We start from the raw sequence: 17,775 nt of genomic DNA, 5'->3' as shown, positions 1-17,775 counted from the left end.
TATAGTTGATAAAACCTGCACTTTTGCCTGACTGTATTTGATACTTAAGTCAAATTCTTATGAAATAGATGACCATCAACTGAGACAAATACTTCATGAACTAAGACTGAGATTTCATCTGATAAGAAGTAGAGCTGTTATTTCCAAAACTGTCTCACACAGTATATTCCTAATTACTATTGAATACTAACATAACATTTCACACTTTACTTACACCCTTTTTTCCATTTTTAACATAGCTTTATATATAATTATTCTAAAAATGGACAGAAAAGTATATTTTTAAAAACACATTTTTGGAAAAAGAAAACAATGGAAACTTCCTTTTAAAATATGCATTCTTCTAAGGAAAATTTACTATTTGAAGTAGCATGTAACATAAGCAAGGTCTAAAGATCAGTGATTCAAGTGAATGAGAGCTTTTCCCTTGGTTTCAAGAATAATAGGATCAGGTCCTAAATGTTATACTACATGGTGCAGTCTGTGTATTTAATAAAAATATACCAGAAAGAACTAACCAAAAACATCTAAATGGGTTTTTAAGTTAAAGGAGAATGAGGGGGGGAAGGTACTTTCCCCCATTATAACCATTTCCTCAACTTTGTTTCTATACTAGAGCAGTTTAAACAGCTGTATTCTTTCCTCCTGCAATAAAACTTATGAGGCTGGATTCATGGGAGGAAGTCTCTGCAAGATGTTCCTCATAATTATTCCAGATGGGGCGTTGCTCTCTGCAGAACTACCCTCAAAGCTGGAGGATCCCAACAATACTAGAACTATCCACATGGAGACCTGCTGCACCCCTTCCTTAAACTACCCCTTCTCCCCAACTCCCTGTCAACATAACTCCAGTGGAGCTGCTCTACAAGAGTGTCTTACTGTCCATGGTATCTCCCATGGGGAGGAGGGGGGAGGGCTATTCAGAAATAAACACAGCCTAGGGCTGTTTTTATCTTTTGCCTAATATCCACAAGGAAGCAAAATGATATATATCCCAACCTGACCCTCTAGCATGCACTCCTGCCTTTAGCCTGCCCAGTCTCTGTTACCTCCTCCATTGTGGCTGCCCAGAGTCAGGAGGCGGGGAGGATGGTGCTACAGAAGTGACAGAGTCATCCTTAGGGGGCAGGGAGGGGGGCAGTAGGGAAAAGATCCATGCACACATACAAAGAGCACAACCTGCACCAGAAAGTTTAATTTGGCATTGAATTAGCCCTAATCGAGGACATGTGCCTTTGAGTATTCCAGTGTAAAAGATGTTTGGATCAGATACCCATTGAATATCCAACTCTGTGTACACAGTACATTTTGCAGAGAGAGCTTATAAAATGTGCAGATAAGGAAGGCTGTACTAAGCAGGCATGCATAGCTAACTTAGCTGCACATTGAAAGACTTTGTGAAGATGTGCAGTGCTTGGGAAAGGGCTATATTGGCAACCTTGTCTCATTCACTATATATCTGTATAGCGTATAACGAACAGCTAAACACTTCCTAAGATTCATGGAAGAATGGGGTCTTTCAGGTCTTATAAAGTTTCAGAGAATTGGGTACTGGTGATAGCCAACTAAATAACAAAAAATAAATTCCGAAATGGGGACTTAATTTTTCCTTCATTACTGCACACAGAAAATTCTGACAAAAACTGTAAGGCTGCCCAATACAGTATTCAAAAATCAGGGAACTCCAAAGTTACATGTGCACTTTTACTTCCGCCTCTGTGTATAGCACAGGTGTAGTGGGTAATATTGGATACCACTCTGTCTATGCCAGACAGAATCCATTAAAACAAGTGCCCAATGAACAAATATAGAACAACAGAGAAAGCTAGCTAGCACATGCAGACCACCTAAGTTTACAACTAAATTATCTTTGAAGCTAACTGCCTCATTTCCTAAAATACATGTAAAGATCATTGAAAATAAAATGCATAATATGTGAGTATTGATTAAACTTAAAATTCAACTATTGTAGAGAACAGAGAAGAAAATTTTCTCTGGCAAGCCAGTTAAGATATATTGGACTATTAGGACAAACAAAATGTGTAAGGACACAAGACCGAAGACATTACAATATGCTATACACATATCTAAGATTGGGGGGGAGGGAATATTTTACCTTAGATATAGTATAGTATGTAATCATCTAATTAGGACAATATCATAATGTATATCACATAAGACAGCAAAATTAAAGTTATCTGTAAAACCTTAACTGTGACATTTCCTGAATTTTGAATACTCAACTGGGTAATCCTACCATTCTCCTAATGAATTATTTTGATAGGATATTTGAGTCAAAACTGTTCCCTGACTAAGAGCTATAAAAGCTGTGTGTTCAAATGTTATAGACACTTTTGGGCCAAATAGGTCATAAAAGACATGCCCTATTTTATTTCTGTAGGGATGGCCTTGAAAGCCACTTAATACTACAATGATATTTCATTAAAATTCCATCTTTCATAGCTGTGACAGTGTCTCAAAAGCACCTGGGTAAAAGAACACCTTATTTACAAGGATTTCATTTATTTCAGGGAAATAAAGGTATACCACATGGCAATGAAACCTACATTTGTAAATTTATTTATAATCAGTTGGTTTTTTTTAATTTAATATAAATTAATATAAATAATCTCCCTCCCTTGCCTTGATTTTTTAATTTTCTATACAGCCACACTATGTAGACCGGCTAGTGTAACTCTAGTTATTATCCATAAGGTGTAATATCAAAATTGTATGAGTTTGTATCATAAGTACATTTTAAAAAGTTAAATCATTATACTAAGAACTGGGACAAATTAGTTTTTAAAAACTGTTAGAAACTATTTTAAAATCGAATGTTCATATTCCACTTTTAATAAATTGAAACAATCAAAAGAGTCAGTAAAAGAAAGTAAAAGTTGATCCAAACTTCAGTGGACTTTAGATCAAGCCCTTAAAATCCTATTAAAGTGCATATTTTAATATTAATAAATGGAATTATAATATTTAGTTTGTTTCTGCCCAACTGAGCAAGCTAAAATATTCTATACATACAATTCTCTCTAAGGTACCACATACAATTCTCTCTATAACCACAAAAATAATGATACAGAAAAAGGTATGTGTGACAAGTAATCTAATAAACTTTAAGTCCACTAGATGAAATAAAGACATTTAACTATTTTCTTAAAATATTATAGGATTTTTTAAAATATTCTGTTTTTCCCTATGGAACTCAATCATATATTCTTAGATATGGCTACATGATATGTATTTAAAGCATTGTTTGCTTACACTGTGAAACCACATTATCCCCCCATACACACTATAGTGAATGTTACAATGTTATATAAATGCCCTACCCTTTTTTGCAGAACTATTGGAGTAATCGCTGGCAAAGTTACCCTTCTTGCGTACAAGCTCATGACTGCTCTTCACAGAATTAGTCTAACAGCCTCCGTTTAGGTCATACATGAAATAAAATAAGTCCTTGGCAATATTCCTTGAAGCCTCAGTTCTCAGAACCCAATACCTTACAGTCAGTGCAAAGAAACAAGAAAGAATGCAATAAATGTCGCCCTGCTTATGTGAATCTAACCCTACCCAAAACCAATTAAGGATGACTCTGGGACAGGACTAACTAGCAACCAACCAATCACAGAGTTTGCAAACTCCTCCTTTGTCCTTGGAAATACTTTTGTTTATGATATTTAAAGAACCAGATTAACAAGCATTTAAATCACCCAGCAGCCTTTCCCCCCCACACATCCACCCCCTCTCCCCAGAAAAAAAATCCTGCAATTTTATGCCTTCTTTGCTAGTTGGGGAGAAAGAGTTGTGCCTTTTTTGTGCAAAGTATTTAATTTATAGACAGAACATCATTATACTTTTAATTTTTAAAAAGTATGCATATTTAGATTATATTTAAAATATGCTATTCTTAAAATGACAAATTAAAGCAGATTATGTAGTAGATGTGGTTAGCACTATGAGATTAATGTTTTTTAAACACAAGCCTCTTTTGATCAAATATTTATCGTCTAAAATGTTGCTCACACTAGATCAACAAGGTAAACAATTTACCACAGTTCAAGTCAAGAGTTCATAACATTATAAACAATGATGTGCAAGATACACAGCTATTACAGTCTTTTAAAAAACACTGAGTAAAATATTTAGTGCATGTCTGAGTACTGTACATATCCTTGAAGTGTTCAGAGCTGACTTGGCAAATACTACAGTAATCCATGCCAAAACCACCTTATCTTTGTGATTTTTTGGGGGTGGAGGAAGAATAATTGGAAGATGAAGACAGCCATTTATGCTCAGAATGTGGAAGGGGGGGGAAACTGATTAGAGGCCACATTAGTTAGCGATTTTAAAAATTAAATGCTGATGAGTTAAAGAAAAACCGTACTACGATCTATAATTAACACTCAGTACAAGATTCTTTTAAACAGCAAAAAAAAAAAAAAAGAATATTTTATATATATATATATATATATATATATATATATATATATATATAAAATCATATCTAACAAACCACTGGTAGTAATAGAACACAATTAGACCTCAAATTCAATGTGCCCTATCAGTACCTATTCAAAGTTAGGCATGTGCTTGATCCTCTTGGTGAGGCCCTGAACTCAATGCGGCTTAAGCACATTCTTAAGTGCTTTGCTGAACGGGGCCCTGAATCAGAGCCTTAATGCTCTTTTGCAAAGAGCAATATGCAGATTAAAAAAAATCAAACAATGTAACCTGTAGTATGTTGATGCTATTACCCACAGCCGTCAAAGAATGACAAAATAATACAAAGTACAGGCAAATGTTTTCCTGCAGTTTCAAAACCTATTGACCTTGATTACAACAGGTGGGGGGTGGAAGCGGTGAGAGAAATAGTTGCTGTAAACTGATGCAAAGTCATAAAGGGATCTAGTTTGAGGGCCAGAATTTGATCCTTGTCCAGTTAGCTTTAAATCATATGCTTTTAATAAAGTCATAAAACTAATTAAAATGTGGCAAAAATCTTTTTGTTGGCTCAGTAAAAGATGCTCAGTTTTCACTTTGGTTCATTTCACACTTAGACTACAGAAGAACCAAACCCATGGTAACTATGTAATCTCCCAAATATTAGACATGGTATTCATTTATTTTATTGTCTCTGCTTATGTCGAGGCTTCGGTAGAGAATTCCTTGTACCTCTGTTTTGGAAATTTCCAGGATGTACTTACACTCTTGAGGGTCAAATTTTAATCTCCTTTCTGTAGTACCTGGAATGACCATTTCCTTCTTCTACCACCACTTTCAGATTGGCTACAATAAATGTAAAGTGTTTGATTATATATATTTTTTTTACCTTTTACCTCATAATGTGACTTTAAAAGCTTAGCAGTAAAGCTTGACACACACACTTTCGTCTTAGGCACTAATCTCACAAACACTTTACTCATAGAAATACAGTTATGCATGCACAAGTTTGCAGCACTGGGGCTTTAGGATCCCATGATGATTATTTTTTAATCTTATAGAAAAAACAATAATAGTAATCCCAATATATTGCATCAACGGCTTTACTGGGAAAGGAGTAAAAAATAACCAAAATCAGTTTAATCTCACTCTCGGGTATTGAAGTTCCTTATCTGCTGCCAAGAATTTCAGTGCTTTTTGCTGTATGAATAATATTTTCCTGCTTGTCTACAAGCAGCGGATTAATTTCCCCAATACGAAAATTTGTGTTTGTTTTGCTCCAGGTGGACATATTGGCCACACCAAGTATTTTCTTACTTTCCAAGGTTTTACTGCATGTTTGAGTCTTTAACAGAAAGCTATAATTCAGATATTGTTTTTAAAAACATACCTACCCACACTGGTGAGAGTGCATATCTGTTCTCAGAGGTAATTCTAAAATGGCATTGTGGGATACTTCAGTCTCAATTATTTCCATATCAATTCAGCACTGTTTAGAAGAGACTTATTTTAAACTTAAGCCAGAAGAGACCATTACAGCTCTTGTATATCACAGGCCATTCGTTTCACCCACATACCCCTATATTAAGCCCAAATATTTTAGTGACACCAAGGCATTTTGGTCCTTGGGAAACAAAAGTGTGCGCCACAGGCAGAAAACAGGAGAGACTAAAGGTGCCATTAATGCCTGAGGTCCCTGCAGTGGCAGAGAATTGATTAGGTAAGATATGTTCAGATGATCCCCGTAACCAAACCATGCTCCATGCTGGAGAGCAGGGTAAGAAACCCCAAGGTCCCAGACAATCTGACGTGGGAGAAAATTCCTCTCTGATGCCAAATCCGGCAGTTAGTATGACCCTGAGCATTTGAGCTCTCTCAAGGGAAACTAGTTTAGGCTACTTTCAGTTATGAGCTGTGTACATGAAATATAAATAAAATAAAGGAAATTCTCAGGCAAAAAAATACTCCAGTAAAATGATGAGAATAGGCCTCATCCACCTGACAGTGGTTTTCCTTGAAAGGAAACAGGAACCAGCATGTGCCTAGGCCTTGTTTGGCAATCTCCATGTGTCTCTGGCAGTATGCACTTGCCAATTTCCACTCCCCCCCCCCCCCGCTCCATTAGCTATTTGCCTTTACCTATGTCATCTAGAAAGAGGATTTTCTGTACTACCTCAGAGCACTGGCCCACCCCATCAGTATCTCATCCCTAGCTGTGGCCAATCCCTGATGCTTAAAGAAAGGCCAAAAAAAAAAAAAAAAATGCAGAACACATCTAGGCAACTGTGTATTGGGGAAAATAATCCTTCCTGACCCTTACAAGTGACTAGCTGAAGCCCTGAAGCATGAAATTTTATTATAGTCCTTATCTTAGTGCAGAGCTGCAAGTGTTATGAGCATATTGAAAGCAATTCAGGCAATCCTATTCTCACTATAACCCATAAAGGAAGGGGATGAACAGAATGAACTTCTAACTGCCAGCTCTGCAATGTCAAATTGAGTTCTGCTTATCTCCTTCATCAACTTCAGGAATAAAGATTTTTCAGGCCAAATAATACTTTTAGTACATATGTTCAACTCCTTTGCCTTCTATGGGTTGAAGTTATAACTGATTTGGCCCTAGAGTAGAAACTTAGTAAACAACTATGATGATGCACAAAAAAGGAATAAAATCCAGCCCACTCTCAGCTGTGTTTGCTCTGCAGGGCTAATATGTTTGTACCACTTTGAACTCATGTTTTCATTACTAAAGTAGAAGATATTATTCTGAATATGTACAGGGAGCATATCAGCTGAGTAAGAAGATGCCAGTTTTTCCACAGTACTTTTGAGAGAGTAATTACACTTAAACGTATGTTATATTGGATAATGAACTATAGTGAAGCTAAGTATACTTGGGGTTTGTTTTTTTTGTTTTTGTTTTTTAAAAGAGTAAGTTAAGGTATGGGGGGGAAATATCTAAAATTTATGGAAAGCTCATGAAAATCAGCAGCTACAAGCGTTTTAACAATAGCACATGCAGTAGGGATACACTTCTTGTGATCTTATTAAGACACTGGCCCAGAAGTCATGAGAGCTAAGTTTTGTTGCTGCCTCTTCCACAAATACAGCTTGTAAACTTGGACAACTCACAATCTTTGTGCCTCAATTTCTACATCTCTAGAATAAGGATAATATCGTTGAGAAGCTAAATTCATTAGTGTTTGTAAAGAGCTTTCAGACCCTTCCATGAAAGGTGCTCCAGAACTATTATTTTAACCTATTAGATAAACTATTACTAGGTGACAATCAGAGACCAATATATAGTCAGAGAAGTCTTTTAATCATACCATCTTCATTTCTTTACCAGAGCCACAGAATGGGTCAGACAGTCATTATCGTTCTGGGTTTCTGTCTCTTTACCATAAGAATCAGGATTATACTATTGAGGTTACTGAGGAAACAAAGTAGAGTTGCATTTTTCTGAAAAAAAAAAAAAAAATTCTTTATAACTGAAACTGAAGCACACAAGACAGAAAAAGATATCAGACTTTAACATGCATTTTTTCCTCACCCAAAGAAGTGGAGTAAGGTCTATTTCCAAACTGAAAATGGAATGTGATTTCAGATATGATTGAAATAGGGCTCGAGTAAACATCTACTAATTCCCAGGGAGAGACAGCTTAAAATGTATTAAAATGTTACTCTGTAAAACAACATTCATAGTATGTATATCCAAATATCTAAATTCTAATTCTAGATTCCTACGAAGTTTACAATTAAGGTTTAATAATCATCATCAACTATGCCCCTCTATTTCCCTACACCCATCTTCCACCTACTTAATGTGCACCTTCTTAACAAACTAACATGGCACAGTATAGAATTCCAACAGCATGCGCTTTAGTTGTAGGACGATACCACCACATTGGTCTCTCCAGCCTGTGTTGTGTACAAGCCATGTATAACATCACCCATTTCAGGGTAGGTTAAAGGCAAACCATAACAGCCTTGAGATTCTGAGCCCTATGCTGAAAACTGTCCCCAGATTAGTCCATTGGTGGTGCTCAGAGGATTGTTGATAATCAGCTGCTGGTGCAGCAACTGCAACCAAGTGTAGGCAAAGAAACAGAAGGTGCACGGTGTACATTTTGAACCCCCTCTACCTGCATCATGTTACCAAGTGAATAGCTAATGGAGTGGGGGAAATGGAAATTGGCACTTGCATGCTGCCAGACACACATGGAGATCACCTAAACACATGCTGGTTCCTTTTTCCATTCCGGAAAAATCACTGTCAGGTTCTTGAGGCCTATTCTCATCATCTTATTGGAGCAATTTTGCCTGAAAATTTCCTTATTTTGTTTATATTTCATGCATACTGCTCATAACTGAAAGTAGCCTAAACTAACTTCCCTTGAGAGCGCTCACTTTCAACAGTTCTTCTCATATGAGCTTACAAGCTCTGCAGGCCGTGCTAAGAAAGAAACTTCTGTCAAGTTTCAATATGCATTTCCTGAATGGAAATAAGTAGTAACATGCATAGCACTTGACAGAAGGAGCACAGGCTGCAAGAGAGAAGAGGTTGGACGAGGTATCAAAAAGCCTGTCTGTGCGCACCTGGATGGGATGCTAACTGCAGATAAATAATTCTCTTAATAAAGACCCAGTTTAGTTTTAACATGGAGTCTTGTCATGTAATTACCTAGCATAGAGTACATGAATTGGAGTGAGGATTCAATAGCATCATGAGCAGAATCATATTTAAAGCCTCAGAAACTAAACAGGAATAACCTTCACCAGGAATAACTACCATGAGCCACACATTTTAGGCCTCACTAAGGTTTGGTAACACTACAGAGTTAGGTTATGTTGACCTAACTGTGTCAGTGGCTATGCTACAGCCTTGCTACAGCCTTGCTCCCACCAATGTAAGTGCCCTACTACACTGACATAACTCCACCAACACGAGAGGCATAGGGCTTATGTCTGTGCAGTTAGGGCCAGGCACTGCCTACATGGACACTGCATTTCTTACCTCCTCTGTTGGCTATCTTGTCAATTTCACGGTTCCAGTGGAGCCTGAAATAGACAAGAAAGCGGGTCTCCCTTTCAACCTTCCAAACGCAGCTGCCACCCAGTCTCCCCATGCTGGGAGCACGGTAACCCACCAGAGGCCAGAAGCCCCAGGCAACTTCCCCCACTCCCAGACAGCCTGGTGTTAGCACGTTCACCTCGAATGCGGGAGAGAGAGCTTCAAATCCCTGTTCTGCCTGATCTGGAGCAGGGACTTGAACCCAGGTGTCCCACACCCGAGGGAAGTGCCAAAACCACCAGGCTATTCTGGGTCAAGAGGGATTTGCTTTCTTTCTCTCTGACCAGAAAATCCAATCTGGACCTGAGAAAACTTCCTGATTAATGTTTTGTTAAAACCAACCCATTCCCACAAAAAATTTAGTTTTCATCAAAAAAAAAAAATTTTTTTTTAATTGAAAAATTTCCAACCAGTTCTAGTGATAGCGCTGGAGGAGCTTTGGAAGCAGACACCAGGACCCAAGATAGGCTGGTTGACTATATACATGTTAGATGGCTATAAAGAGACTACTACTGTTTGTTTTCTCTCCCCCCATGCCCACACCTCCTGCTTCTATCGGTATCAAAAACCTCGTCCTAGCGACTCATTTCCTCTCCCCAGTAAGGCTCTATCATTTCCCACACCCCACTCCAACATGTACTATATTTGTAAATATCTCACCAACTCCTCACCAGGGGCTCAGGAATCTGAGTAGCTTCTGCTCATCAAGCTATTCAGGACTCAGGGATATCTCTAGATCATAGCACCCCAGAAGATGAAGACAAAAACAACCAATTAAGTTGAGTTCATTTGACACAGCTGATAAATCTATCACTTTCTGAGTATCTTTCTTCACCTATATGGCATAATTGCCATGCCAATTTTAGTCTTCAAACTAATATCAACCGGTGGCATACGGAGACCAAGCATTACTTCAGCTTTCGTCACCTTGTCCTTTAATATGCTCAGTGTATTCCAGGACTTCAAAGGTCACCATTCACATGTACAAATACTCCACCAGTTAGCCCCCAGCTTCATGTGTTAAAATGAGTGAAGTGAGTTACAAAACACCTGTCAATACCTGCCTTACTTCAAGCCCATGTTAACATTTAATTTTCAGTGCTGGGTGCCTGTTTTATCCCTAACACTATGCCATCAGGTTGCCTGTCTCAGAAGTAGAAGAAACCTATATATAACACTCAAAAAATAATTTGACAGTCTATGTTCTTGTTTCTTTTTCGTTATTGTTCCTTAATTATTTGAATTTGAGAGGTGTTCTAGTTCATTCTAAAAGGGAAATTTTGTAGCTACTAAGTTCCAAACATACCCCACATTACTTAATGCATCAACAAAAAAATGCAGTCAATGGCACACTACATATCTTCATCTCCCCAAGTGCCCCACGTTCCGAAGATGCCCGAACATCACCAGCTTTGTATGGTTTATTTCCAGTTACTAAAGCAAACACAATACTACAGTCAGTCAGAACATTTTTGACTAAATGAAAATTCACCAAAACATTTTGAGGAGACATTTCAATTTCACTGGGAAAGAAGGTCAGAGTCTATATGACTGAGGGCAGAGTTTTTCATCCCAGATCACTCTGAATCTTGTAGAGCAGGGACTTGAGACTGGATCTCTCACATTCCATGCCAATGCTCTAAGCACCAAGGTACAGTTCAAGGGAGTCAGTTCTCAACAGACATGACCAGAGAGTGCCTCAGACCCCCAAAAAATCCTTCCAGGACTGAAAAGCTCAAGTTTTGATCCAAAAGTAAACATTTTAATACAAATGTATTTCTGCAAAATGTTCAAAAGGTTTTGTTTACATTCCAGCATGGAACAAGAATAAATGTGAAACCTTCAAAGGTGCTATGAAACAGAACTCTCAACCTCCATATAGCTCTATACAAAAATACAACTTACAACTAAATTTAAATATTAAAATAGGTTTTGAAAACATTGTTTCAATGGGAACAAACAGTTGTCAGAAGATACCAAAGATACATTCAGATAGTGAGTACAACCAAGAAGCACTTTCATGCCAAAAGTCTACAGGTATGGTCATGCAGTTAATGAACTAACAGGGCCCCAGGAGATCTGGATTTTATCTCCAGCTTTGCTACAGATTGTGTGTATGAGCTGATGACAGAGGCACAATGGGGGCACAGCCCTTCCCTACTGGCCACAAAGCAGGAGGTGTGGGGAAAGAAGAGATCCTGGCCAGTCCCAGTGTCTCTAGGCAGGAAGTCCAGTAGGTCTCTTTCACCTAGGCCTGGTCCACTTACCAGGATACTCCAGACCTGGGTCCCCGATTCCATGAACCCCAGTGGCTAGGGCTAGAGGGGGCACACCATCCCTACATCTATTTTCTGAGCCAACCCCACATATGCCCAGTTTGGCAGATGAAGCCCCATGTCTAACAGCACCAGGGCCAGGAAGGGAGCAGAGTAAGGCCCCACTTGCGTGCTGGATTCTCAACAGGTGGAGCTCGATTCCTCAGTCCTGGCAGGGAGCACTGGCTCCTGTGCCACACTGCCCAGGTAGGTTAACTGGGACAGGGTGAGAATCCAGAGGAGACGAGAACAAAGGGCGTCTCTGGAGAATCCCTGAGGTGATGAGTGGGGAGGGATCCTGCAGTAATGAGCAAGGTGGGGGAAGAGAGAGGGAGGTAACCTGGACTCTCTCTTTAGGAAAATTCTGGCTGTGCCCCTGAGACATTCTGGTTGTGCTTCTGGAGAACTGAGACAGAGATTCAGTGACTATAAAATAGCAGAATACTTCCCCATATCAGAGGCTAAATTAATATCTATGAGATGCTCAGATACTACAGTGATGAACATGGAAAAACCTATAAATAAAAATAAAATCAATGTTGGAATGTTCTGTGGCCTTAATAGACTATTCATCTGCACAGCTGCTGTGGGGATATTAGTACCCACTTTGCATGTCAACTGTTCCTAAGTTTAGCTAGCCAGTGGAGACAGCTGAAGATTGCTTTCTTCTAGGTTCTTGACTACAGGAAATTTTGAGAGAAGTTACATTAGATAGCATAATATGGATTGGCCTCCCCAGTTCTGTTCAGTTATTTATAGTTACGCTCCTAGTAACAAGCAATCCCTGGAAGTCTATGTACTTTTCAAGTCTTTGCTATTCATGTAATAATTGATACGCTCAAGTAAAATCAAAGAACATTAACCGCAAAGCTCTGCCAACTCAGTCATAACAAAACCATTGTATTTCATGTTTTCTTTTCCCCTTAATAGATCAATCGCTATTAGGAATTAGGAAAAGGGCTGGAAGTGTGTAAGAATGTTTTCTCAACATTTGATAGCATTTCTGTGTCATTATCAAGTGCTTGCAGCTGCTCACAAACTCAAGGCCTTAATGCAATCAGTAATAGGAGTTCTCATAACAGAACTAATATAAAAATCCTATTTATAGCCTAAGCACAGGCACTAGCTGAAAATTTCAGTTTTGGTCACAAGACGATTTATACTATCTTGCTTTGCTGCACATCATGAATATAGTAGCAAGTTCTGAAGTGCATATGCATATATACTAGTACTTGCAACATATACTTGCAACACAATGTATATGTATGTACCTGAAATAGGAATGTTACTGTACACCTGTACACTGGTTTAAGAGAGACAGAAAGAGGTGCGTGCACAGAGTGACGTCTCAATGTTAAGCAACATCATGAAATCTCTATCTGGAGCGGTCTGAGTGGGTAATTTCAAATATTAACAAAGCTGTCATTAAAAAGGCTGGACCAAACTGGCAGCTTATTAGCAACAGAACGCTTACCCATGACAAGCATCAGAGTTAGGGACTGAGGAGAGGAAAGAGTCTGTTGTTGGCGACCTCATTTGTCCCCTCTTGCCATTACTTTCTCCCCCCATAATGGCCTTTTTTGGGTGGAAAGGAGGTTTTCTTTGGCCTGATTACCCCTTCTAAATCTACCTGGCTGAGAGAGCTATAAGGCAGGATGAGTCCATTTGCAAAAGCACTGCCTTTAAGAACTCCCTTCTCCCCTTGCAGGCTTGCAAGGGAAGAATACACACCTTTCTATCTTGCAGTAAGAGCTTTAGACATGCCTAAGAGCTGGTCTACACTGGGAACTTACATCAGCATAGCTATATCTCTCAGTAATGTGAAAAATCCACACCCTTGAGAGACATAGCTATGCCAACCTAACCCCCAGTATAGACAGTGCTAGGTCAATGGAAGACATTCCCCATCAATCTAGCTACCATCTCTCGGGGTGGTGGATTAACTACAGTGATGGGAGAACCCCTCCCAACACTGTACTGAGTGTCTACACTTAAAACAGTGCAGCTGCATCATTGTAGGTCTTCAGTGTAGACACTCACTAAGAGACAAAGAACTAGACATTGAACGTGCTCAGTGATCCAATGTCATCTCTGAAGGCCCAATCATCATCTATGATATTTGGGCTGGAGATTCTACCAGTTGCTTATGGCAGAACCTGCTTTATGCAGCTGCTTCTGGAGTGAGAGTGCTCTCCTGAGGATAATGATTTCTCCATACTAGGTTGCTCCTCTGTTTCCTAAAGGATGTCAATTCTTCCTCCCAGATACATACAGTCAGAAAAAGTTCCCCCAAACCTAGGTGCTTGAAGAAACTTTCCCAGCTGGAATTTGCCCAATTTCTTCTCTGCTGCGAGGGCAAATGTATGGGGAGCGTATCTTGCCTAGGGAAGGTCAGAGAATTAACCCTTTCACCTCCCTAGTAAGGCCTTATTTACACTACAAAAATATGTCAACCTAACTTTTGTCAGCATACAGCCATCACAGTTATTAAATCGCTTGTCTTCTTGTGTCGGTGGCACGTGTCCTCACCAGGAGCACCTGTAGCAACTGTATTGTCTGTGTAGAGTATCATGGGATGGCTCCTGAAGGCCAGTAACAATCAATATAAGCAATGCAGTGTCTACACTGATGTAGCGTCGACCTAATTACATCGACCATGACTCTACGGCGCCAGGGAGTGTTACTAAATTGGCAAAGAGAGACACCTATGTCAGCAGGAGTGAAACTTAAGTGAAGACACTTCCACAGATAGGTTGACACAAGGCAGCTTATGTTGACCTAACCATGTAGTATAAAACAGGCTTAAGAGTGAAACACTGTAGTAGAAAGTTAAAGTTCTGATGCTCTGAAATCCAATACACTGCATCAGTCTTTGTATCTGCAGGGAAAAAAGTGTGCACTGAATCCTTAATTATTAGCAGTAGCAGCATTACAGTAATGCCTAGGAGGCCTAGCAATAGATAATGACCCCATTGTACTAGGTGCTGTACAAACGCTGTACATAAAGATGGTGCCCCTCCCCAAAACACCTTACACTCGAAGTAATTCATGGATGGCCAAACGCTGTACCATAAAACTAATCTGAGTGACCTCAGAGCTTTTCCCCATCCTTTTTCTTACTGAAAGCAGGCTTCACTAACCTTGTCTTACCATCTGTGTTCCCCTGACTCAGAAAGCTTTTAATGATGGGGGGATGGACAGGCTGAGGAACAGAAAGACAGACACAAAGAATAAGTAGCAATGTCTCATTTTCCCATGCTACAGCAGTGAAAACTAGTCTCATGTCCAAATGAATTATTCTTATTGGGAAGCTAGAAATAATTTTAAATACACTGACCTTGCAGAGGTAAACTTAGTTCTGTGGGTGACAACTAGGATCTAAGTGTGATTAGAAATTTCCTGCATTCTAATAGCCTTCAAATGACAGCCCTCTTTAGAATGATGAAGTGTCATGATCCCTATATATCCAAATACCCCTATATATCCCTATATAGTGTATAACTGGGAAGTAAATACATGCACACAGCAAAGCAATTTTAAACAACAAACATTATATATAAATATATAATATATATATTATAATATATAATAGAATATGTATTATAATATATATAATAATATATAAATATAAAATTTTATATACATTATCAAATGTTAATGTCACTGACCAGGTTTGTTGTGGGAGGTATGTTGTGTTTATTTCAATATAAATTCTTCCTGTTGCAGCTAAATTTTTATTTTGAGAGTGTTTCTCCCTGAATTTCTCTTTTCAGAGACCTCTAAGTAAACTCCTATTTCTAGTTTGGATAAAAATATAATAAAATAAAATTCAAAACCACACCCACCCACCCACAAGAGCTTCCCAACCATTTAAAATGCAACAGTCCAAAGACACATTGGGATCACACCACTGTTCTTCAACAAAAAAGCTGCACAGTAACGAAAAATAGAAACCGTGTTGAGTTTGATCTACATTGATAAAACAAATTTAAAAAGCCAAAAAGGCACAGAGCAGAAACAGTGTCATAATAAAAATTTGAGCTTTGATCCCAAAAACTAAGATGTTTTGGGAAATTCCCACAATACAGGTTACAGAAAAAGCTACTAACTAGTTTACATTTCATCCAGTATTGAACAGTGTCTAAGTTGTCCACTTTACAAAACCTACAGCGTGTGAGGTAACACAGCTGTTTATACAAAACATTGTTCTGCGGTCAAAAAGTCATCACTCCCCCTAAATCTCCTATGACAACCAAGCTAGTTTACAAATATACAAGTACAATATCCTAATCCTGCAACTGGAACCGTGCAAGCAGATCTTTGCACCTACATGAAACACTTCTGTAGGCAGTAGGACTGGACACAAGAGCAAAGGTTGGCCCACATGGTTTGAGATTGAGGCCTAGACAATATAGGCATACTCTTAGCAAAACAATAAAGAGGTCCATATGGCTAAAACATACAAACTGTATGATATTATTGCCACCCTGGTTCTTCTTCACACTTTCCTTCCACTCAACCCCTTTTGTGGTTGGTTATCCTTACTTGGCATGTCTAACATTCTAGATCTTTGGGAAAAGAAAGTAGGTTGAGATTTTGAAATCAGTAATGGAAGGTGTATGGCACTAGCTCCCTGGTATAGCCGTGATGCTTTCTCGGCATCCAGAACTGAAAGCCACCGTCACCTCCTTTCTTCGCAAAGAAGGGATTTGTTGGTGCTAGTCAGTGTGGCAGTTCCCTGCCATCCCAGTCTGTTAGCCAGCCAAAAAAACCTTTAGGACTCTGCCACTTCTAATTCTGCCTTGAAAGTTAACCCTTGGTGTACTTCAGTTCCCAAACTCTCCAGAAGGATCTCCCTGCAGCATCCAGCCTGTCACTGGATGCCCAGAGAAATACAGATTTGCTGTCTGCAAAGAGAAAGAATACACATCAGCTGTTTGCTAAACTGAGAATGCATATCTCACTTAAATATAACAGCACAGAGTTAAATTCATAATAAAACAAGACTAAGTTTATTAATAAAGGACAGAGATTTAAGTGATACTAAGCTGAGATAATAGAAACAGATATGGTTGCAAATAAAACAGAAGTAGGTTATGCTTCTAGGAAGATACATATAACCTTAGCAGGATCCAAGCTTTGGCTAGAGCAGTTTTCTGACCTACAGGTATTACTCTGCACCACCAACCCACTTAATTGAGGATCCACTGAGCCAAAGCAAGGTAGTACCAGTGGAATGAGAGGACAGTAGATAAGCTTCCCAAGACTATTTCATGGACTTACCATATTTGCTTCCACACCCATCAATGTCTCTCCCAAGATGGAGGTCTATGAAGTCTTAAAAGAAAAAAGGGAGGATTCAAAGGAAGCACTTATCAAAAGGCCCTATAGAATATGTTGCCATGGGTAAAAAATTATATGGGGGAGTTCTCCAGGCACCTCAGATTGGTGGGAAGAAACTTCTTTATCTTGCAAGCTGGCACTTCTGGAGACATAGAAGGCAGTGTCATCTCCATCTATATCTGTCTGCATCCAGAGGCTAAGGTGCAAAAGGAAATCAGTGCAGGAATTTAAAAAATTACCTTGTCCGTTTCTCTTATAAAAATAAGTGTCCACAACTGGGCTGCTCAGACATTTCCATCAATGTTATTTTAACAAAAAATAGTTATTTGACAAAAATTTGCATTTTTCTTTCTGCAGAAAATTTTGATTTTTCATCATAAAACCAAAATATTTCAATTCAGATATGTCACCACAGTGCCTTCTATCCCTGTTCACCTGTATGGACCAGGCTACTCAAACAGACTTTATTTCCCATGATGCACCATATGCCCTTACCAAGAAGGAAGGCTGATGTATCATAAGCCTGGCCTATAAGAGAGAGTGGGAGCATAAGACACCTGAACTACCACTCCCATGGAGGCACCATGAGGG

The 17,775-nt window shown here is 38.9% G+C and overlaps 1 protein-coding gene across 4 annotated transcripts in view; it reads right to left on the bottom strand.

Annotated features, from left to right (window-relative positions):
- Positions 1–17,775, bottom strand: part of GRB14 (growth factor receptor bound protein 14) — a 97,301-nt gene that overhangs the window by 64,180 nt on the left and 15,346 nt on the right. Inside the window, exon 1 of one of the 4 annotated variants that reach the window (XM_067549351.1) lies at positions 3,342–3,558. The exons of the other annotated variants lie outside the window; for them this stretch is intronic. Within the exon in view, the coding sequence (XP_067405452.1) occupies positions 3,342–3,404 (63 nt within the window). The 5' untranslated portion in view covers positions 3,405–3,558. Of the gene's footprint in view, positions 1–3,341; positions 3,559–17,775 lie in introns of those variants that run through there. 4 annotated transcript variants of the gene reach the window in all.

This window comes from Emydura macquarii, unplaced genomic scaffold, assembly GCF_026122565.2.
Source record: "Emydura macquarii macquarii isolate MOO-44397 ecotype Brisbane River unplaced genomic scaffold, CSIRO-AGI_Emac_v2 contig_1253, whole genome shotgun sequence".
Taxonomy (NCBI): domain Eukaryota; kingdom Metazoa; phylum Chordata; order Testudines; family Chelidae; genus Emydura; species Emydura macquarii.
Note: the sequence above shows the minus strand (reverse complement) of the source record. Positions and strands in the feature narration are given on the sequence as shown.